The sequence below is a fragment of the Sphaerodactylus townsendi genome, linkage group LG11 (assembly GCF_021028975.2).
Source record: "Sphaerodactylus townsendi isolate TG3544 linkage group LG11, MPM_Stown_v2.3, whole genome shotgun sequence".
Taxonomy (NCBI): Eukaryota; Metazoa; Chordata; class Lepidosauria; order Squamata; family Sphaerodactylidae; genus Sphaerodactylus; species Sphaerodactylus townsendi.
This window is the reverse complement of record NC_059435.1, coordinates 20,487,696-20,514,089: the sequence shown is the minus strand read 5'-3', so window position 1 is coordinate 20,514,089 and position 26,394 is coordinate 20,487,696. Positions and strand designations below refer to the sequence as shown.

Sequence of the window (26,394 nt, the reverse complement as noted above, 5' to 3'; positions counted from 1 at the left end):
GGGAGCCGTTTCCTGCCGCCTTTCTTCCTCTCATTTTTTAGTTTAGTGTGTTGAAGTCTTTATAGCAAGAAATATCAGTGCTTTGGTTCTGAATTCAACCACAAATATTTGAAAACAATATTTCTGCTCAGCCACAGATGCAGGATTTTCTGTAAAAACTCATTCAGAATTGTTCATATTTCAGTCTTAATGAGGCCCCTTCCACACATGCAGAATAATTCACTTTCAATCCCCTTTCACAATTGTTTGCAAGTGGATTTTGCTATGCTGCATAGTAAAATCATAAAGTGCATTGAAAGTGGATTGAAAGTGCATCATTCTGCATGTGCAGAAGGGGCCTAAGTCCAACACGGAAGGGGCCATGGCTTAGCATAGAATATCTGCCTGGCATGCAGAAGGTCAAGGGTTCAATCCCTGGGATCTCCAGTTAAAAGGATCAGGTAGTAAGTGATGTGACAGACCTCTATGGCTCTTGAGAGCCACGATCAGTCTGAATAGACAGGCTTCACTTTGATGGACAGTGCTTGGACTAGTGGTTGGATTCAGTAAAATGCAACTTCATGTGTGGAATATGATTGTTCAATGGAGTCATCAGAATAGGGCCGTTTCCGCACGGCCACACTGCGGGGGTGTGTTGGCATAAACGACGCCAACGCACCCCCCAGGGACCATTCGCATGGACGGTCCCGATAGGAGTGGGGAAGACGGCGCAGCCTGTGCAGAGGCTGCGCCATCCCCCGAACACCTTACCGTCCCCTCCGGCCTTCCTGCGCATCGCACAGGCCAGGGGACACCCCCCTGCTTTGGAGTTGCAGGGCAGAGGGGGCGTGTCCCCTGGCCTGTGCGACGTGCGGGAAGGCCAGAGGGGACGGTAAGGCATTCGGGAAAGGGGGAGGGGAATGGCGCCTTCCAGCTGCTGCTGTTCGCATGGCAGCAGTTGGAAGACGCTGCTTCCAGAAAACCTCACTCAGGGAGCAAGGTTCGGAAGCAGCGTCTTTGCACTGCTTGGGGGTTGCGATGCAGCAGCAGTGGCTGTGTGAACCTCTCCCCAGGGATGCTGTTTTTAGCAACCCTGCGGTGCTCTTTTGCGCCTGTGCGGAAAGGGCCTAAAGTCTCAAACTCTTCATTCTGTGCCAGCTTGACAGTGTTTGTATCGATCTCTTCATTTGTGAAGGTGATAAATCTCACCAGAACTCCATGACTTATGGTTATGACTCTTCTCCCCACCCCTTCAGTCTCTGCTATCTCTCTCTCTCTTAACAAACAACAGCGAAGAACGATGATCCAAGGCACAGTCTAAAGGGCAAGGTAGGTTACAGAAATGCTTGTATTGTCCTGGCTAATAATCTTGCATAGTTTGGCATCCTTCTTGAACCTGTGAATGCTTTTATAGTTTTGGGAACAGGCAGCGAACATAGTAATAAAATAGCTGCCTGGGCTGGAGTGGAGGAGACTGTTACAAAATGGTCATCATAGGGGCCAGGTCCAAAGATAAAACATTGGGGTATTCCACAAAACGTTAGGCTGTTTCAAGCCAAGAAGAGGCAGCTCTTTCCAAATGGGTTCTCCCTGCAGGCGCAAAGGCCATGCCTCCTAGGCTCTTCTGAACCACCTGCAGTGAAATGAGAAAATACAGTCCTGCTCTTTGCTCTGAGGAAGACACAAATGAGTACCAGGTAATTTGTAAGTGGGGGGGGGGGCATGGTTCCCACTCCATTACACATAAGAGGTCCAGGGACATGTATTTCCTTTGATTTAAAAACTCCCAGGCAGTTATGAAAAAGTCTCTTCTGTGAAGCATCTGGTTTAATATAAAAGCCCCCACATCTGTATTTGTAGATATATGACCCCAGCTACCTCCCTTTACTTCCTTCCCCTGTCCAATTTAGAATGCAAATATCTTCATATCTTCAAATATCTTCAAACAGGCCCAGTGGTGGGGTCCAAAAATTTTAGTAACAGGTTCCCATGGTGGTGGGATTCAAACTGTGACGTAGCGCCAATGGGGCATGGCCGGGCATGATGGGGGCGTGGCCGGGCATTCCTGGGCAGGGCTGTGGCAAGGACACAGCCGCTGCGCCGGTCCTTGGGCGGGAAACGAATGCACGCAGGCACAGGTTGCCACGCACACCGGTGCACCTCCTGCTAGTCTGCTTCAAGTTCTGTGCGCTACTGCTGAGAGGAGGGGCGTAACTAAGGCAACAATCACGTGGCAAAATCACCAATTAGTAACCCCCTCTCGGCACACACAAATAATTAGTAACCTACTCTTGGGAACCTGTGAGAACCTGCTGGATCCCACCTCTGAACAGGCCCCATCTTTTTTGCTTGCATTGTTGTGTAATACACATTGCCCTTGGATGATGCGGCACAAATGCTGATGATGCTACGTAACTAAACCATAAACACACTGAGTGCAAATAAACAAAACCATCTTACCGTCCATAGATCCCAGGGTAGCGTCTGAGAGCAGGGGAAAGAAGGACAGTGTTGAAAACCTCATTCATAAACTTTTGTATGTGCTGAAAAGCATAATTAGATAGTATCATGATTGTATTCATGTGCCAGATAGAACTTGTTTAGCATTCTTTTAGGAGATTTGACAGTGGATTTTATAATACACTCTCAGCTTATTTGTCCTGCCCACCAAGGGGGCAGAACAAGGGATTCGAACTCTGCTCTTAAAGATATAATAAACTGGAAAGTTTGCCTGGGTGAGCCCAGCTGAAATCGACAGGAGTTTGGGTGCTGTGTGGTTTCCGGGCTGTATGGCCGTGTTCTAGCAGCATTCTCTCCTGACGTTTTGCCTGCATCTGTGGCTGGCATCTTCAGAGGATCCTTCAGAGAATGCTGCTAGAACACGGCCATACAGCCCGGAAACCACACAGCACCCAAGTGATTCCGGCCGTGAAAGCCTTCGGCAATACATTCGACAGGACCTTTGCGGCTCTTCACTTACAATAGCATTGAAGCAGAGGACCTTTGCAGCTCTTCACTTACAATGTTCTTCAGATATTTACCAAGATATTTGTACATGACCATCTAAAACATAAAGTGTGTATGGAGGAAGAAAGTGTTCACAAACACATTGTCATACAAATACACTTGTGTCAGGAGATGAGTCTGGCTCAAGCTTCTCATTGGAGAAAGTAGGCATTTATACCCTCTTTCTCTCCTGTATGGAGACTTAAAAGGGGCTTACAAACTCCTTTTCCCTTCCTTTCCGCACAACAGACACCCTGTGAGGTAGGTAGGGCCGAGAGAGTTCTGAACGAACTGTAACTAGCCCGAGGTCACCCAGCAGGAATGTAGAAGTGCGGAAACAAATCTAGTTCAGCAGGTAGGAATCCGCCACTCAGGTGGAGGAGAGGAGAATCAAACCTGGTTCTCCAGATTAGAGACCACCTGCTCTTAACTGCTACAGAAGTAATCTAGGTTTTGCTTCTGTGGTGGGCCTCTGTTGGTCATACTTCTCAAAACTACAAAGGCTTTCTTAATGCTAGCATAATAGATTTTAATAAGAACCACATTTCTGCAGAAAGGATTCAGGCCTAATTCACAGACTCCTTGAAGTGAAGCAGTTGTCATTTATTTAGCTCACTTATAGTCAGTCAGAAAACAATGCAAAAAAAAAAGGGGGGGGGGCTTATAGTACAGACAACAAACAATGTGACCAACGTGAATTACAAAAAGGAGGAACATTAAATAAGAACATCAGTAGTATAATATAAAAACTGCCTATTTCACCCCGCTGCAGAAATATTAAAAATAAACTCTATTCTCTCCGTAAAAGTTCTTTCCTGATTACGGGACTATCAATTTAGCAGAGCACGAATGAGAACTGGGCCGCTATTGATCAGATATCAGAACAAAGGTATTTTGAAACACCTTTAATTCCCACTGTAAGGGGATGCTTCATATTTGTATCGAGCTACGTATACTGTAGCCTTAAAGAGGCAGTGCTGTTTTCCATGGCACAGAGGACAAGCAAGGACTATAACCTTTTGCACTCCCTCTGCCATGTGATGAAAATCAATCCGATCATGTGGAATGTACGTATCAGATAACTGCTGTGCTGTGCGGTCTGACGTAAAGTGCCCTGAACTCGCTACGTGGCCGGGGTTAGCGTGTGGTGTCTTACATAAGCTCTTGCCAATGACAAGTGAACCGGCAACTTGGACTGGATCACTCTTATTTCCTGATTTGCCATGAAATAAGGCTCTGTGGTTGCCATTCAGATCTTTTAACTGCAGCCTTGAGACTTACCCTATTCATAAATATCTACATTATTTACCAAAAAAGGGTGCCTAGTATAGAATCACAATGTTGGAAGGGACCTTGTAAGTTATCTAGTCCACCTTGATGCAGGATGTTGAACACCAGAATATTCCCTACCAATTTCTGTTCAGCCTTGGCTTAGAAACCACTGGAAAGAGGGAGAATCCCTGAGTGGTGATGGGTTCACTGTCACCTGGCTCACACTGTCGAGAAGTTTCTGCTTATGCTCAACTGAAACCTACCCTATTGTCACTTAACCCCACTAGATTTAATCTTGCCCTCTGATGCAACACAGTCAACAAGTTCTTGAGCATTTCCCCACTCTCCCCTATCCCCCCTATGCCGCACGCTGCTCTCAATACACGGCATCCCTGGCACGCGCTCGGGCGTCCCCATGACCCCGCGCTCTGTGCGGGGTCATCAAAAGGCGCCCTTTGCAAGAGCACCAGGGATGCCGCGCGCTGAGGGGGCGCGACAGCAGCAGCGTCGGGACGACTGCGCTGTCGCCACCCCTCTCGTGGGGAGTGCCGGGGGACCCCGCGCTACTCTCCTCAAGTAGTGCAGGGCTTAAGGTAAGTGGGGAAAGGCCCTTTGTCACCCTTGATGAAGACCTTCAAGAGCACAACCATGATCCTCCACCCCGCCTTCTTTCAGCCACCCTCTTTTCCAGACCCATTTCATTGACCTTGTTTGAACCCATCCCCATTTGTCTACAACTTTCTTAACATCCAGCACTGAACCCAGTATTTTAGATGAGGTCCGACCAAGGCTACTTTCACACCCGCTGGATAATGCAATTTCTGCAATCAACAGCAACTGGTTTTTCTGTTTCCCACAGGAAAATCCAATTGTGAACAACTGCTAAAATGCATGGACAATGCACTCTCCAGTGTCTGGGAAAGCAGCACTAGGGTGGAAGCATGATTTTTAATGACTTTGTAATATTTTAACTACCATTGATTTATTTCGATGTATCATTTTCATACTGGATCTTTAAGCATCCACAAGCTTTTTGCAGGGACAAGATGTTTGAAAGGAGAAGGACTACAAATATTTGAATAGAGATAAATCTTGTAAGCCACCTTGGAGGTCTTGTTTACATGAAAAGATGGGGCATAAACGTTTTTAATAAATAAAACTGGCCACCTTTTTTGGTTCTGAGACTACATCTGGCATTGTCCAAATACATTCAAGCACATGTTAACAATCACGAGGTCTACAATCTCTGTTTTGTTTGGATTTTATTAGAAACCTGAGACTTCATCTGGCATTGTCTAAATACATTCAAGCACACATTAATGATCACGAGGCAACAAATCTCTGTTTTGTTTGGACTAAATTAGAAACCAGATACTCAAAAACCTAAATTCTACACACTGGGCACCTGCCACAGTTCTGTGGGAGCACAGCACATTTCAATTATGGTTTACATGGTGCATTTAAGAATGGCACCCTTCAAGCAGGAGAAATACCTGAGACATTGGTGAAGGGACTGGTACAGCAGCTGCAGCATCGGGCTTGAATGGATCAAAATCCAGATCTAACAAAGACTCTTCTTTCTTCGCATCAGGAACTTCATTCTGTTAAGGAAGGTAGACTGGATCACAAATTCATTCAGAAGCCACATTGACAATTCCTTCCTCCGTGCAAAAAACCCTGTTTTTTTAAAAATATAATTTAACCACTTTTCAAAAGTGTTAAAAGGATTCAGAGAAAAGCACAGGTGACCAATTAAGTTACACAACACACACTGAAAAGAAAGGATAAATTAGTAAGGTGATGCTAACTGCTTTTTGGGAAGCTGACTTCAGGCATTATGTCAAACACGATTAATTTGCCTTGACAGATAGGAAGGTAGTTTGTCCCTTACACACTCCCCTTACTTCCCCCATCTCCCCTTTCATGTGGTATGAAAATAAACTCTGGCTTCGAATCCCAGGTTGCTGGAGCAAAGAGGCATCTGGATCCAGATGTCATGAGCAACTGGGATGCCTTCTCAACAGGAACTGTTTTCCAACTCCATATGATGGGAGTGGAGGGGGTATTTATTTATTTATTTGATTTATATGCCGCTCTTCCAAATTGGCTCAGAGCGGCTCACAACGTAAAATACAAAAAATATACAATTTCATCTAAAATACTAACTCAATAAAACTGCTAACTATTCAAACAAATACACACAATTTAAAAGACAAGCGACCGAACCTCTCGTACTCCCACTCTCCAAGGAGAGTCCAGCAATAATAGGTTACAGATGGAAGACTGGGAGGAGATAGGAGAAAGCCGGCCTCAACCAAATGCCTAGGAAATAGTTCAGTTGGGGTTATGGAACTTGTTGGCAGTCAAAATGGGGAGGAGAGTATGTCCACAATCCTCTACGTTCTGTTCAAAATGGCACACCAGTAGAATGAGTTGATCAGGGCACTAGTCAGACAGTTATGAACACGTGAATCTGTCTTCTGCTCAGACCATTGGTCTATCAAGGCCTGCTTTGGTTATTCAGACTGGCAGTGATTCTCCAGGTGTTCAGGTAGAGGTCTTTCATATCACCTGTTATCTGATCCTTTTAACTGGAAATGCCAGGGATAGAACCTGGGAACCTGCGCATGCAACAGAGGTACTCTACCACTGGGTCATGCAGCAGTGGCGTAGGGGGCTAAGAGCTCGTGTATCTAATCTGGAGGAATCAGGTTTGATTCCCAGCTCTGCCGCCTGAGCTGTGGAAGCTTATCTGAGGAATTCATATTAGCCTGTGCACTCCCACACACGCCAGCTGGGTGACCTTGGGCTAGTCACAGCTTCTTGGAGCTCTCTCAGCCCCACCTACCTCATGGGGTGTTTGTTGCGAGGGGGAAAGGGAAAGGAGTTTGTAAGCCCCTTTGAGTCTCCTGCAGGAGAGAAAGGGGGGATATCAATCCAAACTCCTCCTCCTCCTCCTCCTCCTCTTCCTCTTCCTCCAACAAAGTTCTATTGCTGAACAGGCCAGCCAGTAAACACATCAACACTGGTAATTGCAGACTTCAAACACTATGAACGAATATGACACCTGAAGGGTACTCAAGTGAAATGAACAGCCTGTGTCAGACAGAATGAACTTCTTGGCTCACCTGTGAAGGAGTTGTGACATTTATTTCTGGAACAAAGTTGTCATCAAACAAGCTGATAATATGCTCCGGTTGTAGCTCTTTAGTTGGAGTGAGTTTAGGCAGCGGTGGGACGGGAGGTCCTTTCCTCAGCTAAACAATGAACAAACACAGTGGGAAGTAAGATCTCCAACACAAAGACACACCGGAATTGATTTGGAGCAGGGATAAAATAACATGAATTGCAGCTTAGCAAAGGGGAACATGTCCCCCAGTTCCATCATATCATATCACATTCCCCACATTTTCTGTTCATAGGAATAGCAATGCCAATAAATCCCACTGTCCCACTGAGAAAAAGCACCTTCGAACAACAGTATATAACTGATTTGTGAGCACCCCTAAAGGAAACCCAATCCTTTAAAATCGATTGACATCAAGAGATGTTTATTAGATGTCCTATGGGAGAATGATTGAGAATACGCAGAAGGACCAACTTCTCCTATATAATGATGATGATGATGATGATGATGATGATGATGATGATGATGATGATGATGATGATGATGATGATGATGATGATGATGATGATGATTTTTGCTGCCCAGGAGCAAGCATTACGGACAAATGCAATAAAGACACGTATTGAAAAGTCCTACAATGACCCAATGTGCCGTCTCTGCAAAGAGGGTGATGAAACCGTGGAGCACATCATCTGCTGTTGTAAGAAAATAGCCTGAACTGACTATCTCGAACATCACAATAGGCTAGCAGCAATGGTGCACTGGAACCTTTGCAAAAAGTACGGCCTGCCCTGTAGCAAGACCTGGTACGAGCACAAGCCAGAGAAGACCACAGAAAATGAAGAAGCAAAAATACTCTGGGACTTTAGAATACAGACAGACAGACACCAGGCACACAACACCCCAGATATAACCGTGATAGAGAAAAAACAAAGACAAAGAGCTGGAAAAGATCACAAAATACAAGGATCTACAAGTTGAAGTTGAACGATTGTGGCAAAAAAGAACAACAGTAATCCCACTAGTAGTCGGTGCTCTAGGAGGAATCCCAAGAAATCTTGAAAAACATCTGGAAAGCCTAAACTTGGACAGAACATCAGTCCACATGCTGCAGAAAGCAGCACTTCTAGGAACTGCACATATTCTGCGCAAATACCTCTAATATCCTAGGTCCTTGGGAAGGACTCGATATTCAGAGATGAATTCCAGACACTTGTGCTATGTTGTTATGTGTATAATAATAATAATAATATTAATAATATTAATAATAATAATAATAATAATAATAATAATAATAATAATAATAATAATAATAATAATAATAATAATTTATTACAGTCTACTGACCCATAGAAGCAAAAATAACCATGTAAAAATCATAAATACAATACTGGTCAAATAGCTGAACAGCACTTTTAAAAATAAACTCGCGCTAGAGATAAAGTATTAATTAATACAAAACTATTTATGCAAAGAATCACCATCAGAGGCTCGCTGGTTTTTCAATCTAAATACCTCTGCCAAACATTCTGCTATCTCCTGACACTTTTATCTTCTAGAAGCAAATGGACACAGGACTGAACTGAGCTTCTTCTCCGGTTCAACAACAAGGGAAAAATCCTTTGTTGGCGCTCACGACTGAACAATTTACAGTCTAAAAGAACGTGTTGGAGAGTTTCCGTGACCTGAAAGTTACAGGGACACACTCTAAGCGAGAAAGAAACACCTTTGAACTTATGTTGCAGGTATTTGGAAGAGAAAGCGTGACTGAGAATTACCTTGTTAATGCGAGGGAGTGGGTAGGGAGGGGAGGTAGGCTCAGTGCGGACGTCCAGCCCAGCAGGCGGGGTCATTCTGCTGCTGGCGTGAGCACCTGATGTAGGTGGAGGGGGCAGAGCCGTGGCCTTATAAGGACAGGCTGGGCCTTCCTGTGCCTCCCTTCTGCTCGAGCTACGATGGCTTCTCTTACACCCCCTCCCTTGTTTTTTCGACTTTGTAGTGTTGCCCTATTGTATTGTCAAAGGTTTTCACAGCCGGATTCAACTGGTTGTGGTGGGTTTTCCGGGTTGTGGCCGTGGTCTGGTGGATCTTGTTCCTAACGTTTCCCCTGCATCTATGGCTGGCATCTTCAGAGGTGTATCACAGAGGGAAATCTGTTACACACGGTGTCCAGTGAGAAGGGAATGTTTAGTGGGGTATATATTGTCCATGTCCCAGGGTGGGGAACCAATCAGTAAGTGTTTGGGTGAAACTTGCTATGCAAAGATGTGGTTGATAGTATTGTATTGCGGGTGGGGTTTTTCAGTCCAGGGAGTGATTCACCTTTTCATGCCCTGCAGCAGCAGCAGTATTGGTGAATGCAAATCCTGTGTTTGGGTGGAGTCCACTGTTCATGAACTTAGTGTTTTTTAAGTACTGGTAGCCAAGCTTTGTTAATTCTCAGAGTCTCTTATTTCCTGTGGAAGTTGTCTTGGTGTTTGTGAATTTCAGTGGCCTCCTTCTGAATTGTCCAGAATTTCAGTGTTTTCAAATAAAATGCTATGCCCAGTTTTGTTTAAGCCATGTTCTGCAACTGCAGCTCCCTGAGGCTAGATGGGCTGCAATCCAAGAAAAGGCTTTCTCGGTCACAGCACTAAAACTGTAGAACTCCCTCCTCAGAAAGATTCATCTGTCTCCCTCTACTGCTGTCTTCCACTAGCGGGTGAAGATGTTTAAAGGTTCTGTTGGCATCTCCCCAATAACTGTTATTGGCCTCCTCCCGGGTTTTTGATCTTCTGCGTGTTTATATGCTTGCACTGAATTATTGTTGAAATGTTACCGTTTGATGTTCACCACCTTGGGGACCAAATCAGACTGGAAAGGTGGCATGCAAATATTTTAAGCAAATAAATAATGTACATTTAGCAACAGCAGCCAAAAAGTAAAAGACTTGGGCAAATCTTCGATACTTGGCAGTGAGCGCCCTAGATCTGGCCAGATGGAGCATCCGTTCAAATTTCAGGTAGTCCTCAGGAATTACAGATCTTTGCAGCTGCGAGAAGCGTGCTGTGCTGACACATTTCATACAGGCCAGCAGAGAGCCAGTGACAATAGAAATCACATCACATTTACCCTGCAGGAAAGGAAATTATATTCCTTTTATATCAGGAGGATAAAAATAGCTCTGGTAAATCCGCTCCTTGGATTGATGCCAGATGCTGCTGGCAGACTTTAATTTAGTCTTCAGAGATTTCACAGGAGTAAGAGTACAGGGGAAATTTTTTTTGTATTATTAAAATTAAAATATATCTGTTTATACGTATCATTGACGTGTCCATTGAATTGTCCAGATGTTTGGACAAGATGTTTTAAACTACTGCTTCAGTATTGATTTGTAGTAGACTCTTACTGCTGTTCGGCTTCATTATCCCAGGTGGATTTGCTCATCTTTTTTTTAAAACTCTATTCTGGAAACTCTTAAACTGAAGGCTGCAGGTAATTTCTAAAACAAAGTTTTGTTTTTTTAAACAGAAAGGCTAGTTGACACGATCTCTGAAAAGGAAAGCTGCTCTCCCTCATAAAATGAATGCTTAAATGACAGAGAGCCAGCATGGTGTAGCTGTTATGAGGAGTGGAGAACTATGTTGATTTCCCACTCATCCAAAGGAGCGGTGGATTCTTATCTGATGAACTGGAATTGTTTCCCCACTCCTACATTCCTGTTGAGTGACCGTGGACCAGCCGCAGTTCTCTCAGAACTTTGTCAGTCTCACCCAACTCACAAGGTGTCTGTTGTGGGGAGAAGAAGGGAAGGAGTTTGTAAGCCACTTTAAGGCTCCATATAGGAGAGAATGGCAGGGTATAAATCCAAACTCTTCTTTTTCTTCTTCTTTCTCTGTGCTATTTGCCCAACCCTAACCACTTCTGGGTGTCCCCCCATTGGGGGGCTACACAGTGACATGGGGGGGGGAAAGCTGAAGTCCTACCCTTAATTTGGCCTTCATGATGCTTGGAAAGTGTGGGAAAACATAACTTGTTATTTGGTCTTTATCTAATAAGCCATTGCTTGAGAGTATAGGAAATTGAGAGTACAGGAAATAAATTCAATAATTAAAATTAAAAATTCCCATCACAGCTCGGCAATCTAATCCATGCAACCTTAACATAACTTCAACCCAAATTTTTACTAATTTCACCCATACCTGTGAGGGAGATTTAGGCCGTGCTGGTGCTGGAGAAGCTGGTGCCAACGTATGGTTAGGGCTGGCCTCAGGACTAAGTGGAGGTGAGTTTTCTTCAGGTGGAGATGGAGTTTTCGCAATTCGGAGTGGGCCTGAATCACTAGATGGATGCAAAATAAATTTGTTAGGCACAGTGTCCTCAGTCTTAATACGCTGGGCTACTTTTCAGCATCCACACGGAATATCCATATATATCTTCTACACCAGTGGTTCCCAACCTGGGGTACATGTGCCCCAAGAGTACGTGCCAGAGCATTTTGTGGTATGCAAAAAAGTTCCATAATGGGTTTTACTAAAATGGGGGTTCAATTTAGGGAAATGGGTTGCCAAGGGTATGGAAGTGAAAAAAGGTTTGGAACCACTGGTCTACACAATGCTTCTAGATTTATGAAAGTTAAATTTGGTCTACTATATTACAGGTGGAAATTTAAAAAGTGGATTCAGTCCTGGAAACCAATCGCATACAGAATTAAATAGTTACGATTTGATGCTACAACTTCCCTCTGCTAGGAGGGGCCCTTCCACCTCTAACAAGGGAACATGACTCCTTAGATCATCAGCCCCTGCCAGCATGGCCAATTGGCCATGCTGGCAGGGGCTGATGGGAATTGTAGTCCATAACTACAATAACTACAATGGGAATAACTACAATGGGAATTGTAGTCCCAATTGGCCATGCTGGCAGGGGCTGATGGGAATTGTAGTCCATAACATCTGGAGTGCCACAGGTTCGCCACCACGGCCTTAGATAGTGAACAGGGACTATCAGAACCGACAGTTATTTTATAGGGACTCTACTTCCCAGAATCTTGAAAAATCTTTTTTTCCCTTGATTATCTAGAGTTCTCCCCAATAACCTCGAAATAAAGCAACGTTACATTTTTATATAATGCTGCACCTGAAATTGTTTCAGGAGTGGATCTCTGACTTTTCAGACATTCACAATATTTATCTATGATTGCGGCTACCACCTTTGAATAGCATAACATTTTTGTGACTTATACATTATAATATGCTATAGGCAATATACATATCTAGATAGACACGGTATAACTGCTATTATATCACATAATTAAAAAGAAGCAATTTATTAAAAAAAGAAGCACATTCCCAGCTAGCGAAAATAGCTAGTCTCATTGTCTATGTTGATACCATGTTAAATAACAAGGACTGAGGAATCAGAAGTCTAAACTAGAAAACATTCTGCTGTCTAAGAACTTCTATGATTTATAAAAAAAAGCTACTGTGCTGTATTTTGAAGAAGCCTAGAACTATAGCATTCTATAAGCACCCTAACTCAAAAAGATGAGAGGCATTACTGTGGAGAACTAGTAAAACATGATTGCTAAGACCTCAATCATGTTCTATTTCCTAAAGCAAAACAAAGCTATTCTCAAACACCAGGACACATCTTGGGGTTCACTCACCACCTCTGTCTGGGAATTAATAAAAAAAAAAAGATGCAGAAATTAGCCTGTTCTTTCCATTTTGCTGCTGTTACTTTACAAGTTACTCAGGAAAGAAACATATTGTTTGGGATTGTTGAATTTTTCCTGTGAACATTTTCAGTGAGAAAAGGGACCTTTCGGAGGGAAACAGATGAAAAATTTCTCACCTCACCCCCCATATTTACCTTTCTTCTTGGGCGTAATGAGGCAGCCCTGGGCAAACTGTAGCCCTGGGCAAAACCTGAGTTGGATGCCCCCCCCCCCCCATGGGCGGCCACTCCACCATGACCAAAAATTTTTTGCACCAGGACATTGGTGCCTGCAGGGGGTGCATTTTTAGACATATCAGCACCAAAATTTCAGCATATCATCAAGAGACTGTCCTTATGCTACTCCCCAAGTTTGGTGAGGTTTGGTTCAAGGAGTCCAAAATTATGGACTCCCAAAGGGGGTGCCCCTATCCCCCGTTGTTTCCAATGGGATCTAATAGGAGATGGGGACTACAGTTTTGAGGGTCCATAACTTTGGCCCCCCTGAACCAAACTGCACCAAACTTGGGGGTGCCATCATCTCCAGATGATACCCTGAAATTTTGGTGCCGATACATCCAAAAATGCACCCCCTGCAGGAACATCCCAGAAATTTGCCCAAGAATCTTTGTTCTGCATTGAGTTTTCTGCATTGCTGTCAACGGAGGTTGCAGGCTGTGGGGGGCACATTTCTGAAGGCACAGTCTCAAAACTTTCAGGGTCTCATCAGGAGACTTCCCTAATGATACCCCCCAAATTTGGTGCAGTTTGGTTCAGTGGGGCCAAAGTTATGGACTCTCAAAACTGTAGCCCCCATCTCCTATTAGCTCCCATTGGAAACAATGGGGGATAGGGGCACCCCCTTTGGGAGTCCATAACTTTGGAATCCCTGAACCAAACCTCACCAAACTTGGGGGGTAGCATAAGGACAGTCTCCTGAAGAAACGCTGAAATTTTGGTGCCGCTAGCCTAAAAACTGCACCCCCTGCAGGCCAAAAATGGAAAACCACTAAAACACCCAAAAACGAACCCAGCATTTTGATGCCCCCCACAAGGTGATGCCCTGGGCAGCTGCCCACCTTGCCCAATGGGCATTACGCCAGTGCCTTTCTTCATATCTGTTTTGGGGTACCTATAGATGCTCTCAGCTACTGCTCCTGCATAGTTTTGTAGCTGTTGTTTAAACAAGTTCTTCCTGGTCACATGATCCCAACCAATCCGAAGTCATACAACCCAATTTGAAGATTTCACATCAGGATCACAAAACAAACAAGATTTGGCTACATGACATCTTCACAAAGCCAATTCAGAGTAAGGGGCACTGACTGTATTGCATACACTTTCATCCCTATTAACAGTCCCCTGAAAAACCCAAAGGGATGCTTTGTAATACATCCTCCTCATTTGAGCTCAGTTCTATCATTTTCAGATATGGTTACTGCTATACTATATTACACACTCTACAAATTAATGTCAAAGCTTAAGGCAGAGGTGTCAAACTCGTGGCCCTCCAGATGTTCATGAACTACAATTCCCATCAGTTTCTCCCAACATAAGCATTGGCTATACTGGCAAGGGCTGATGGGAATCATAGTAGATGAACACCTATGTAGTTTGACACCTATAGCTTAAGGCCTCTGTTTAGAAATGTGGAGTTTTCATCAAGATCGCACAGGCTTGGGTTAGGGGTTCAATGACATTATACAGGTATGTAAAAAAAAGGATTGCTTAAATCTTGCCTTTATTTATTTATTTATTTATTTATTTATTTATTTATTATATTTGTATACCGCCCTCCCCGAAGGCTCAGGGCGGTTTGGACACAACAACAACAGACACCATTTGATAGCAATAATTATTAATTTAGCTATTAGCAGGCTAGTTTGCAGTGCTCTTTCAGGCACCCCTTCATTGTTTATGGTATGTCTTGGACCTTTTTTATTGCAAGGGTTTTCTCATTATGTAATCCACACAGTGCAAAAGGGGAACTATAACTAAAGTATGCAAACAAATATTTAAATAAAACAAAACCAATGTGTGATATATTCCACACTGCTTATATGGAACATCACCATATCTTCCCAAACATGACAAATCAACACGGTAGCAAAATTTTATACTGATTATATAAATAAAACTGGCTTCATATATTCCGAACAGTACACTATTTAAGCAGAAGCAGATGAGTTTATAATAGTGGAAAAACTAAGTGAAATAGGCAAACACAATAGAAATGCTAAACTCTGATTAGCTTGCTTCCCCCCAAGTTACCAGTGGAACGATTGCTGTACTTAGCTTAGGGTATACACACTGCAATTTGACAGAAAATTCTTCACCTGGGAGCTCCGAGAATGGTAAAGGCCTTGTCAGCATGCTGTTCTCCCAACTTGTTCATCACCTCGTAAAGTTTGTGGCATAGCTGAAGAGACAGTCATCATTATTAATGCTATTTTAGAGGAAAACAGGATCTATTAAGATCACACCTTTGCCCAAGAATGGGCCTAAGACTAGCCATCTTTTTAAAAATGGGATGCTAATCAGCCAGGGACATCACACGGAACTTGCAGTTTCACACTTCACCGGTTAAGATGTGCTACAAGTATTCTTAGGACGATAAAAAGTTTTGTGCCAGGAGCATTTCTTGACAAAAAGGAAAACATAAAGCAGTTTGCTAGTTGCTTTGTCAGTTGCTGCCATTAACATAATGACCTAATATACGCTAAGCACCCGGATCGTTTCAGCACTGAGCCGGCGGCAGTTGCTTCAAACCCATTTTGTTTCCCACCTGACATTCATGCAATTTTGTCTTCACAAATAAAGAACAGAAATTTATAATTTGCAATTTCAGCAGGACACTCTGGTCAGCAAATTAACACGGCAATCCAGATCAGGGACCGGAGGGGGGCGGGGGAAGCGCTGCAGTGGCTGGAGGTGGCGCAGCTAAGGCAGCACTGGGCCAAAGGGACATTGGGCAGCACAGAAGGGAGGGAAACTCAAAATTCCTGCCACCTCCCAAGTTGCCCCATTGCAGCCAATGGCTTACACCACACCCCCAATGCTGGCATCTGAGTGGACCCAGGCGCTGCTCCATGGCAGGTTGGACTTCCAAGTTTTGCTGCTGCAGAGCTGAGAGGTAGTTGGCCGCTGGTGCCTCTGCCCCATCCTTTGGCAGGTGTGCCCTTGCACCAGCAGAGGGAGAAAATGCATCAGCGTGGCCCTCCCCTGCTCCTATGATTGGGCTGTAAAACAAAGGGATGCTGATATGGAAGCACCCTCACCGTGTTACCGCCCAGGAAAGTAGCTAAAATATTTTCCTGAGTCAAGTTACCCGACTGCACTGGCTCCGTGTCAGGACGCAGAGACCTGTGTGGTTCAGAAGCCCCCATAAGACTTGCAAAGGACATAAACATGTGATTGTGCCGATGTTATATGGTTTCCCTCTTGCTTCCGCCCTTGTAAGATGTGATGAAAGCCCCTTTAGAGTTGAATTTATGATTTACCCGCTGTTTAAGGTTATATTTTAGCTAGTATCTCCAACTAGTTTAAGGTTTTGTTATTGTTAATTTAGGAGATTCTTGCCTATAAGTGTATGTGTTTATTCCTTAAGGTTTCCCTAATGCTTAAGTTTAGAAATGTTATTTTAGATATTTGTGTTTGTTAGTAACAGCAGTAGCCTGTAGACACTGATATTAAGGGACAAGGAAGTCAGCCTTGGAATGCAGCTCAGACCAACACCCAGCCAGCTCCTTAGCGAGGACAAAGACCCCCTTTGGATTTGCAAATTAAAATCCGATGGCAGCACCCAGAGGTCCCCAGCCATTGGAAGACGTGCAGGGACCACCATTGGACAGTTTGAACTTTTCTTTGTTGCAGAAGCTGAGGCGCGGGAGCCTCAGGACATAACTGAAGGAAACAGCCATCTGATAAAGGAGATAGCTGGGTGTGGTAGCGAGCCCACCCAGATTCTCTGAATGGACCTTATCTGCTCTCCCTTCAGCACCATTGCGAGATCTCACAGGAAGACGTTTGACAGTGGGATTTCGTGATCCCATTCAAAAGTTGTAATTGTATCTTCTTCTTGTATTGTTGTTTTCTTCTTGGTGTTTGGTAAGGGACTTGCCCCTTAACCTCCCCTTTCTACCTGCCCCCTTGCCCCCTTTGATGTTTGTGAATAAAAGTTCTTGCGCTTGTTTGCAAGGCGCGATTCTCCTGCCCGAGCTGTGACCATCACCTCAGAATAAAATCCTTTGCTTTGAAGAACATCGGCTTCCTGAGTCTCATTACGTTGCTGAGCTGAAATCACTTATTGTTACCCCAGCAGCAGTGGTAACAACTGCACCAAGTCCAAATGGGTATTTTCTTTTTTGGAGGGAAGGGGGGAGCACCTGTGTGCAATTGTAGCAGAAACTGGATGGCACTGATTGGTCAGCCTTTATAAATTCACAAGTTCCTCCACCTCTGTTCTTCAGAGCTGCTTTGTAACTAAAATTTAAAATGTTTGTGCTGGATTTTTTTTAAAGCAATGAACAAACATTCGTTTATTTTATTTACCTGGGAAGTGTAGATCCCAGTTTCTACCAAAATATTCTCCAATTAGAATCAAAACCATCACAAATATTATAATACGTGTACCAGAAATCTAAAAGCAGCTAATTAGAAAAGGTTCAAGGTACCAGATCAAAAATCTAAAAGCCGAAGATGCTATCAAACTGATCAACTGAATAAGTGTACATAAAGCATTTTAAGAAGCAAACAGAAAGCAGGATCTGGCCCTGAGGCTCATGGGTTGGTGGTAAGCTTGACAACAGAACTCAGGCACAAAAACAAATCACAGCCCACCTGCCCACCTGGTGTCTCCCAACACCTCTGTAAAATTCTGTTGTCTACAGGTATACCATAATAATAGTTACATTACCATTCAGTTCATTCACTAATGCTAACTGGATTAATACACTCAATAAATTTAATTACCAGAAAGGGAACAAAGCAATGGCAAAATAAATTTAAATGTGCACCACATGACATCTTATTTTTTCATATATTTCCAACTCTTTAGCTGCTTCTAGCCCACAATTAATTTTACTCACCGAAGTGATTTCTTTGTGAAATTTGGCTTCAAGGCTGGATATATTTTTGAATGTGGTCACATAAAAGCCAACTCGTCTAAGGGGGTAAAATGAAAAGGTTGTAAAAGGGAAAGGGAAATAATGAAGTGTATTTTTCCTGCAGAGCTGAAACAACAGAAGGTTTCCCCCTGAGGCTTCAAAACTCAGAGAAAACCTGAAGTCTGGAGATGACCTGTAATTCTGAGTCCCACCTGGAGTCAGGCATCCCTACCAGTAGCAGTGATTCATGTTAAGACCCAAAAACAAAAGTTTTGTAACACCTCTGTAGAGTTTTAATTTTATTCTTTATTTATGTATTTATTCTTTTATGACCCATCTTTCTCCCCAAAGAGGCTTACGTCATCCATCTTACCTCTATTTCCTTCTCACAACCACCCTATTGGGTTACCCTGAGTATGTGAATGGTGCAAGGTTTTCTTGGCAGAAAAGGGATGCAAAACTGGGTTTCCTAATCTGACAGTCAGGTGTCAAACTTGCGGCCCTCCAGATGTTATGGAATACAGTTCCCATAATCCCCTGCCAGCATCATTCTGGCAGGGGATGATGGGAACTGTAGTCCATAACATCTGGAGGGCTGCGAGCTTGACACCTATGCTCTATATCACTATACAACACTGCCACTTCTGTATATGTTAACGCCTAAATCTTAAGAGTGACATATTAAGAGACAGGGTCTAAATATTTAATGAAAACTAAATTATAAGTCGGAAAGAGATAGTGCCCACCCATCTCCTCTGGTCTGCTGTGAAACACTGAAGGGTAAGAATCATTCATCATACCTACCTTGACCACAAAGACGGCAGCTCTTCTTGTAAATCAGTATTAAAATCTTCAAATACTTTCTGTGCTTTCTGAAACTCTTCTTCTGCCTAGAACAGAACTAAATCAGTTAGCAAGCATTTCTCTGACCCTTTCCCCCTCCAAAACGATACCAGGTAATAAAAGATACAGGCAGCTTCTGATGCGTTTTGTTAGAGTTGATAATCTTAAAGTACAGCTAGGAAACAGGAAGATAACAAAAGGAAGGTATGCTGGGTTATATGAAAACCCAGAACTCTGCCTGAGCAGAGATTGAAGAGCTGAGGCAGCAGCTTTACAGAAGCAGGTGGAACTCTTCTGGACCTTTGCGTTGCTTGACTTTTATTGATCCATGTGAAGAAATGTAATGCTATAGTGGGGTGCTGTGTGGTTTCCGGGCTGTATGGCCGTGTTCTAGCAGCATTCTCTCCTGACGTTTCGCCTGCATCTGTGGCTGGCATCTTCAGAGGATCTGATAGATGCCAGCCACAGATGCAGGCGAAATGTCAGGAGAGAATGCTACTAGAACACGACCATACAGCCCGGAAACCACACAGCACCCCAGTGATTCCGGCCGTGCAAGCCTTCGACAACACATTGTAATGCTATACTTCGGCCACTTGCAGCGGAAGTGATGGAGAGCAACAGAAAGAGAGTTGTTAGATCCTTCGACTACTCTTGCTTTTTGAGCAGCATGCAGAATAATGTAGGTTCTGCTACGACAGTCCGCAGTCTCACATCTTACAAGCTTATGTTTTCTTTTTGAGGGTAGGCTCACAAATCAACTGCCTTCATTTCATGAGACAGGAAATCCAAGACAAAAGGAAACTGAAGATCCAGACAGTGAAGCGACAGCAGCAATCATCACAGATAGATAACAACACATGGTTTCTGCTGTAACTTGATGATGAGATAAGGTTGTCAGCTGTCAACCCAGAAACCTCTGAATTTAATTTGGGTAGATTTTAAAAATGTAATGAACAGCATGTTTAATACACCCAGCGAATCGAAAGATTCTGTGGGGAAAGAAAGCAGTTCCAGATTGGCTCTTAATTTATACTATGCTGGGGTTCCGTGCTTCTCCTTTATAGGACCAGGTGACTGTGCTGTTGACCTATACCAATTCCTCTCTACAGATGTAAGGAAGCATATCCTGTAAACCACCATGAAGGAATGACAGTCCCAGCAAATTATGGATGGAGGTGGGCAACATATCCACTTACTCTGAACTGAGGAAGGGAAATGCCTGGCACATTTAATATTACAAAAGTAACCCCACTTCTTGCAGGAGGCCTGTCTTGACATTAGAAGCACAGCTCTAAACAATGCCTATGGAAGTTTTGGCACTCAGCCATAACTGGTGCAATATTAGCGTACTGTAGCTTAACAGGTGTTTGATGTATCAATAGTTTTTCATGCCCTGCCCTTCCGGTGCAGTGAAATCTGTCATTAAACACACACACACACACACTGGATTTTGTGAGCTCCTGGCAATTTTACTTACACTTGGAAATTCTGGTGCCTGTTGTAATTTAGAGACATACTCTACCTTAGAAATTCTGCCTTCATCTTTTCTCTTTGAGCTCTGCAAAGCTTCCAAGTGATGTCTTGCGCTGTCGTAGTCAACCAGCTTTCTACTCCGTTTTGCAATGCGATTCTGCAAAGAGTCGACACAGTCAAAACACACTGTTCTTCGGAGGCACCCAGGACATTTACAATGCAGCGTTTAAAAATGTTGGCATGTTCTATCTTTAACAATGCATTTCCATATTTATTTCTTTCATCATGGAGACCTACATTTTCCAGCTATAGTGTCTGCAAATAAATGTATTGAATGGGAAAAAGTGTTGGTAAGTGCAAAGTTTTGAGCTTCAGTTCAGACTACGGATGAAACACAATGTCAACAATGTGATGAAGGCTGGATTCCAAAATTTCACATCAGAGTCTCTGAATAAGTAATAGAGAAACTGCCAGCACAGAACTTACATGAAACTTATTCATATCATCAAATTCCATTCTGATGTGTTGCTTATCAGTTGCTTAATAAAATGTGATGTAGAGGTTAGAGCAGGAATTTCCAACTCTGGAACCACAGATTGTTCACGGACTATGATTTCCAATTGGCCATGCTGGCAGGGGCTGATGGGAATCGTAGTCCATGAACACCTGCGGTGCCAGAGTTGGACACCACTGGGTTAGAGGATCAGACTAGGACAGTGTTGGCGAACCAATGGCACAGCCCTCCCTGTGGGCACGCACAAACAGAGTTTGTCATGTGGGGGGGAAATGCCCCCCACACACATCTAGGCTGACCTGGGCCACTGAGCTAGATTATTAACATTATACCTAAGACCTAGTTTTGGGGAAGCAGTGTAGGTAACCCTGTTAAGCGCTGTTAAACCCAACTGATTTTCATGCAAAGAACTAAAGTACGATCCTTTAACAGGGAGTAAGCTCAGTTGCTGGCAATGGGGCTTGCTTCTGAGTAAACCCTTCTAGGGTCGTGATTCACCCGTTTGAAGAGTTGCACGGTTGTTTCAAAGCAAATCCACCGACTACCACCAAGCTTACTCCCGAGTAACGCATGCCTCGGAGCCAACCATTTTTTCTAAACTAAAACCTCTGTATTCAGGTTAAATTGCCGTGTTGGCACTTTGCGATAAATAAGTGGGTTTGGGGTTGCAATTTGGGCACTCGGTCTCGAAAAGGTTCGCTATCACTGGACTAGGATTTAGGAAACCCAAGGTTGAAATCTCCACTACGCCCACTCACTGGGTGACATTGGGCTGGTCACACTCTCAGTCTAATGCACCTCACTGGGTGGTGGATGTGAGGATAAAATGGAGGAATGCCGAAAGATGTAAGCCACTTAGGGTCTCCATTGGGCAAAAAGCGGGTTATAAATGAAGTAAATAAATAAAAAAGAAGGTTGAAACCAGTTTGAGGCGCCCCACATTAAACAAACCTGCAGCCTAGGACCTAATACCTTTCACCAAGGTGTACCAACCTAGTACAAAGGTGTAATTTCAGTCAGAGTGTACCAGTGTTCTCCACAGGCATCTGTTTTTGGGTAGGCTCATTATTTCCTACGATGTGTTATTCTTAGAATTTACAGGTCCACTTTTACTAGGAAGAAATTCAGCACTGAATTGAATTGCCTTAAGGTCAAACTATGTGAAAGATAAATTAAAAAGAGCACCAGGAACAGTCAAAAGCAGCTCAACAAAAAAGTATACCAGTGGAAAGCGAGCAATCTAACCCCTCCCCCACCCCAATTGCAATCAGGCTGCAAAAGTTTATATAGAATATGCACAGTGGTAGGATTCAAATAATTTACCAACTGGTTCCGAAAGGAGTCAGTGGTGGGATTACACCGGTTCTCTGAACTAGGCAAAAAATTAGCCACCGGTTCTACCAAATAGGTGCGAATAGGCTGAACCCCACCACTGAATATGCACGTAAACACAATAAATAAAGCCATATTTGTCTCAGAAAAAAGTGAAATAAAATCCCACTCTTTCATATAACTATAGGATGTCGCCCGAATATTGCAGTTAGGGAATCCTGTGGCAGAGAAACGTTTTGAAAGTTTCCCACAAGTTCAAACACGAGATGTATTTTTTTCTGGGACTGATTTCAGTTCTACAGCACAAATGTCTTTCAAGAAAGAATTTTTTGAAAAAATGCCCGAAATCTAGTAAAATGTTGTATAAAGAAGATAACTTTTGAACCAGAACCAATTCTATTAGGATTTTTAAAAGACTGACTTGAACAGCTCCAGGTTGGTTGATCTCATCAGATCTCAGAAGCTAAATGGGGTCGACTTTGGCTAGTATTTGGATGGGAGCAGTGGTGGGATCCAAAAATGTTAGTAACAGGTTCCCATGGTGGTGGGATTCAAACTGTGGCGTAGCGCCAATGGGGCTGGGTGGGGCACGACAGGGGCGTGGCCGGGCATTCCGGGGGCGGGGCATTCCTTGGGCAGGAAACGAATGCACGTAGGCGCAGGCTGCCACGCACGCCAGTGCACCTCCTGCTAGACTGCTTCAAGTTCTGCGCGCTACTGCTGAGAGGAGTGGCGTAACTAAGGCAAAAATCAAGTGGCAAAATCACCAATTAGTAACCCCCTCTCGGCACACACAAATAATTAGTAACCTACTCTCGGGAACCTGTGAGAACCTGCTGGATCCCACCTCTGGATGGGAGACCTTCAAGGAATACCAGGGTTGTGATGCCGAGGAAATAGCAAACCACCTCCGAACATCTCTTGCCTTGAAAACGCTACAGGATCACCACAGGTCAGCTGTGACTTGATGGCAAAAAAAAGGATGTGATTCCGATTTGGAATTAGTCTTAAATTTATTCACTGTTGCTATTATGTCACAGCAGCAAACTGGAAAAAAAACCAGAATCTCCCTTTATAACTAGATGATCTAATAACATCTGGTCTGACAAGATTAACGTATTATCAGAGAGCTAGAAGGGGTAATTCCTGACAGCCTGACCTATGTAATAAACATCAGTTGTTGCTTGTTATAATTTGGAATGAAATAAATGTTTTGTCAGACTTATCTGTTTGCGTGGGTCATAGTGTAATTAACTCTAATTTTTTTAAAAAAAATGTTGAAAATGAATGGAAACTAGAACTGGTTTAATCAAAAGTACTACTAGACAGATCTCAAGAACTGTGGAGTTGAGGCAAGGGGAGTGATCAGGTCACTCATTCCCCTACGTTAGAACCCATTCTCCAGCCGATGCAACTGCATATAATCTCAAGTATATTTTATTCATTTTTTTAGATTTAATATGCTGCTCCTCCCTTTTCGGGCGGCTCACAACATATCTAAGGAGCAGCAGTGGCATAGGAGGTTAAGAGCTCGTGTATCTAATCTGGAGGAACCGGGTTTGATCCCCATCTCACCCGCCAGAGCTGTGGAGGCTTATCTGGGGAATTCAGATTAGCCTGTACACTCCCACACATGCCAGCTGGGTGACCTTGGGCTAGTCACAGCTTCTCGGAGCTCTCTCAGCCTCACCTACCTCACAGGGTGTTTGTTGTGAGGGGGGAAGGGCAAGGAGATTGTCAGCCCCTTTGAGTCTCCTGCAGGAGAGAAAGGGGGGATATAAATCCAAACTCTTCTTCTTCTTCTTCTAAAAGCAAAATACCAATTGAACATTAAAGCATCTGCCACAAATAATAGGATTACTAATTTATACCTGCAGGAAAAAGAAATAGGATGGGGTCCAGTGGTGGGATTCAGCTGGTTCGCACCTCTTCGGCAGAACTGGTTGTTAAAATGGTGCTTGTAAACAATCAGTTGTTAAATTATTTGAATCCCACCACTGGAATCGGTTGTTAAATTATTTGAATCCCAGCACCGATGAGATCATATAGCTCCAGGGAGAGCCAGTGGGATGCAGTGGTTAATTATATTAAATTAATTCTTGTTAACTTTCACAAGATCAGAAATGTAGAAATACTGTGTATGGCAGATTCACAAAGCTTCATGACAGGAGAAGGTCATAGGAAAGAGACGTTCCCATTTATGGATGGGTCACATGACATATGCTTATGTTACATGTGCAATAATAGATTTGTTCACTGGCTCAGCAACCCTGTGAGTGCAATGTTTTTATGTTGCCCACTATGTGAACTGGCCTGAATGGAGACATTTGTCATACCTTAATATCAGGAAACTGTCCCAGATACGTATCCAAGGTCAGCAATGATCCATCCACCAGTTTTTGATGAAAATCTTCCCAAAGCACATCACATTTCTGTGAAGCGAGAAGAAATATAGCATAGCGAAGATCAATAAAACTGTTATAATCCATATGTATTGGTGTGCATGTCTGCAAATGTATTTGTCACACTCACATCTTATATGTACGGCACCTAGACCAGTGATTGGTACACACTTCCTTGCTTTGATTTTTAAAGAGTTCTGAAAAAGTATATTTAAAATGTTCAAACATTCAGTCAGTACTCAAAGAGGGAAGAGATTCTTCTGAGGGGGAGAGGGAAAATCCTGATCATAATCCTTATGAAGAAGGTCTAATTGTATGGTAGTTTGACCTTAGGTCAAACTGCTAAGATTTTCCTAAGGGCAGTGGCGTATTTAGGCAAACTGGAGCCCTGGGCAAAACCTGAGTTTGATGCTCCCACCATGGGCAGCCACCCTCCCCCACCATGACCAAACAATGATTTTTTTTCCCCACCAGGTCGTTTCAAAGTCACCATCATGTTATAGAACATGCCCCAACTCACAAATCTGAACATAGCAATGGGCCATGCCACACAGCAGAAATATTTTTAAAACAATTTCAAAATGCTTTCAAAATGTTTTATTTCTGCTATGAAAACATTTTATGGTGTTGTATCCAGTCCCCCCAATTGGGGGAAACAGCATCACTTTCAATGTTATTTAAACAAGTGATGCTGGAATCCACCCCCAAACAGCATCACTTTCAATGGTGTTCAAACTAGAGAGCCCAAATTCTCCTTTTAAATCCACCTTAAAGGGAGAATCTGGGGTCCCTAGTTTAAACAACATTGAAAGTGATGCTATTTGGGGGTGGATTCTCCCCCACCCTGAAACAACATCACTTTCAATGTTTAAACTGGGGACTTCAGATTCTCCCTTTAAATCCATGCTGAAGGGGGTGGATTTAGTAGTAGTAGTAGTAGTAGTAGCAGCAGCAGCAGCAGCAGCAGCAGCAGCAGCAGTAGTAGTAGTAGTAGTAGTAGTAACAGGGCAGCACTTGAAACATCTTCGAATTGACAAAATTAACATCTGTCAAATTCAGAAGGCAGCCCTGCTGGGATCCGCACGAATACTACGCCGATACATTACAACTTCCTAGGCCTCTGGGTGAGGCTCAAATTGTAATGAAGGCCAACAACCAGCTAAAGATCTGGCAGCTGAGAAATCTACAATAATAATAATGATAATGATAATGATCATCATCATCTTTATAAGGCATTGAGAGAATAAAAGAAAGAAAGAAAACAAGCATTGGCAGGAAGGGGGTGGATTTAAAAGGATAATCTGGGGAAATTTAGGGGGTGCCTGCGTTCAGGGGTGCAAGTATTAAGATAGCAGCACCAAAATTTCAGAGTATCTTCATGAGCCCCTATTGATGATACCATCCAGTTTTGGTGAAGTTTGGTTCAGGGGTCCTCAAAGGTGTAGCCCCCATCTTCTATCAGCTTCCATTGAAAACAATGGGGGGTGGGACACTCCCTTTGGGAGTCCATAACTTTGGATTTCCTAAACCAAACCTCACCAAACCTGGGTGATATCATCAGGAGAGTCTCCTGAAAAATCCCTGAAATTTTGGTGCTGTTAGTCTAAAAACTGCACCCCCTGAAGGCCAAAAACGGAAAAA

At 43.4% G+C, this 26,394-nt stretch overlaps 1 protein-coding gene across 3 annotated transcripts in view; it reads right to left on the bottom strand.

Moving 5' to 3' along the window:
* Window positions 1-26,394, bottom strand: part of AMPH (amphiphysin) — a 73,015-nt gene that overhangs the window by 26,623 nt on the left and 19,998 nt on the right. For all 3 annotated transcript variants that reach the window (XM_048510972.1, XM_048510973.1, XM_048510974.1), the window contains exons 3-11: window positions 24,688-24,783; window positions 20,555-20,662; window positions 18,991-19,076; window positions 18,169-18,244; window positions 15,418-15,500; window positions 11,566-11,704; window positions 7,386-7,514; window positions 5,751-5,858; window positions 2,440-2,463 (exon numbers count right to left, since the gene is read on the bottom strand). In XM_048510972.1, the coding sequence (XP_048366929.1) occupies window positions 2,440-2,463; window positions 5,751-5,858; window positions 7,386-7,514; window positions 11,566-11,704; window positions 15,418-15,500; window positions 18,169-18,244; window positions 18,991-19,076; window positions 20,555-20,662; window positions 24,688-24,783 (849 nt within the window). The remainder of the gene's footprint in view (window positions 1-2,439; window positions 2,464-5,750; window positions 5,859-7,385; window positions 7,515-11,565; window positions 11,705-15,417; window positions 15,501-18,168; window positions 18,245-18,990; window positions 19,077-20,554; window positions 20,663-24,687; window positions 24,784-26,394) is intronic.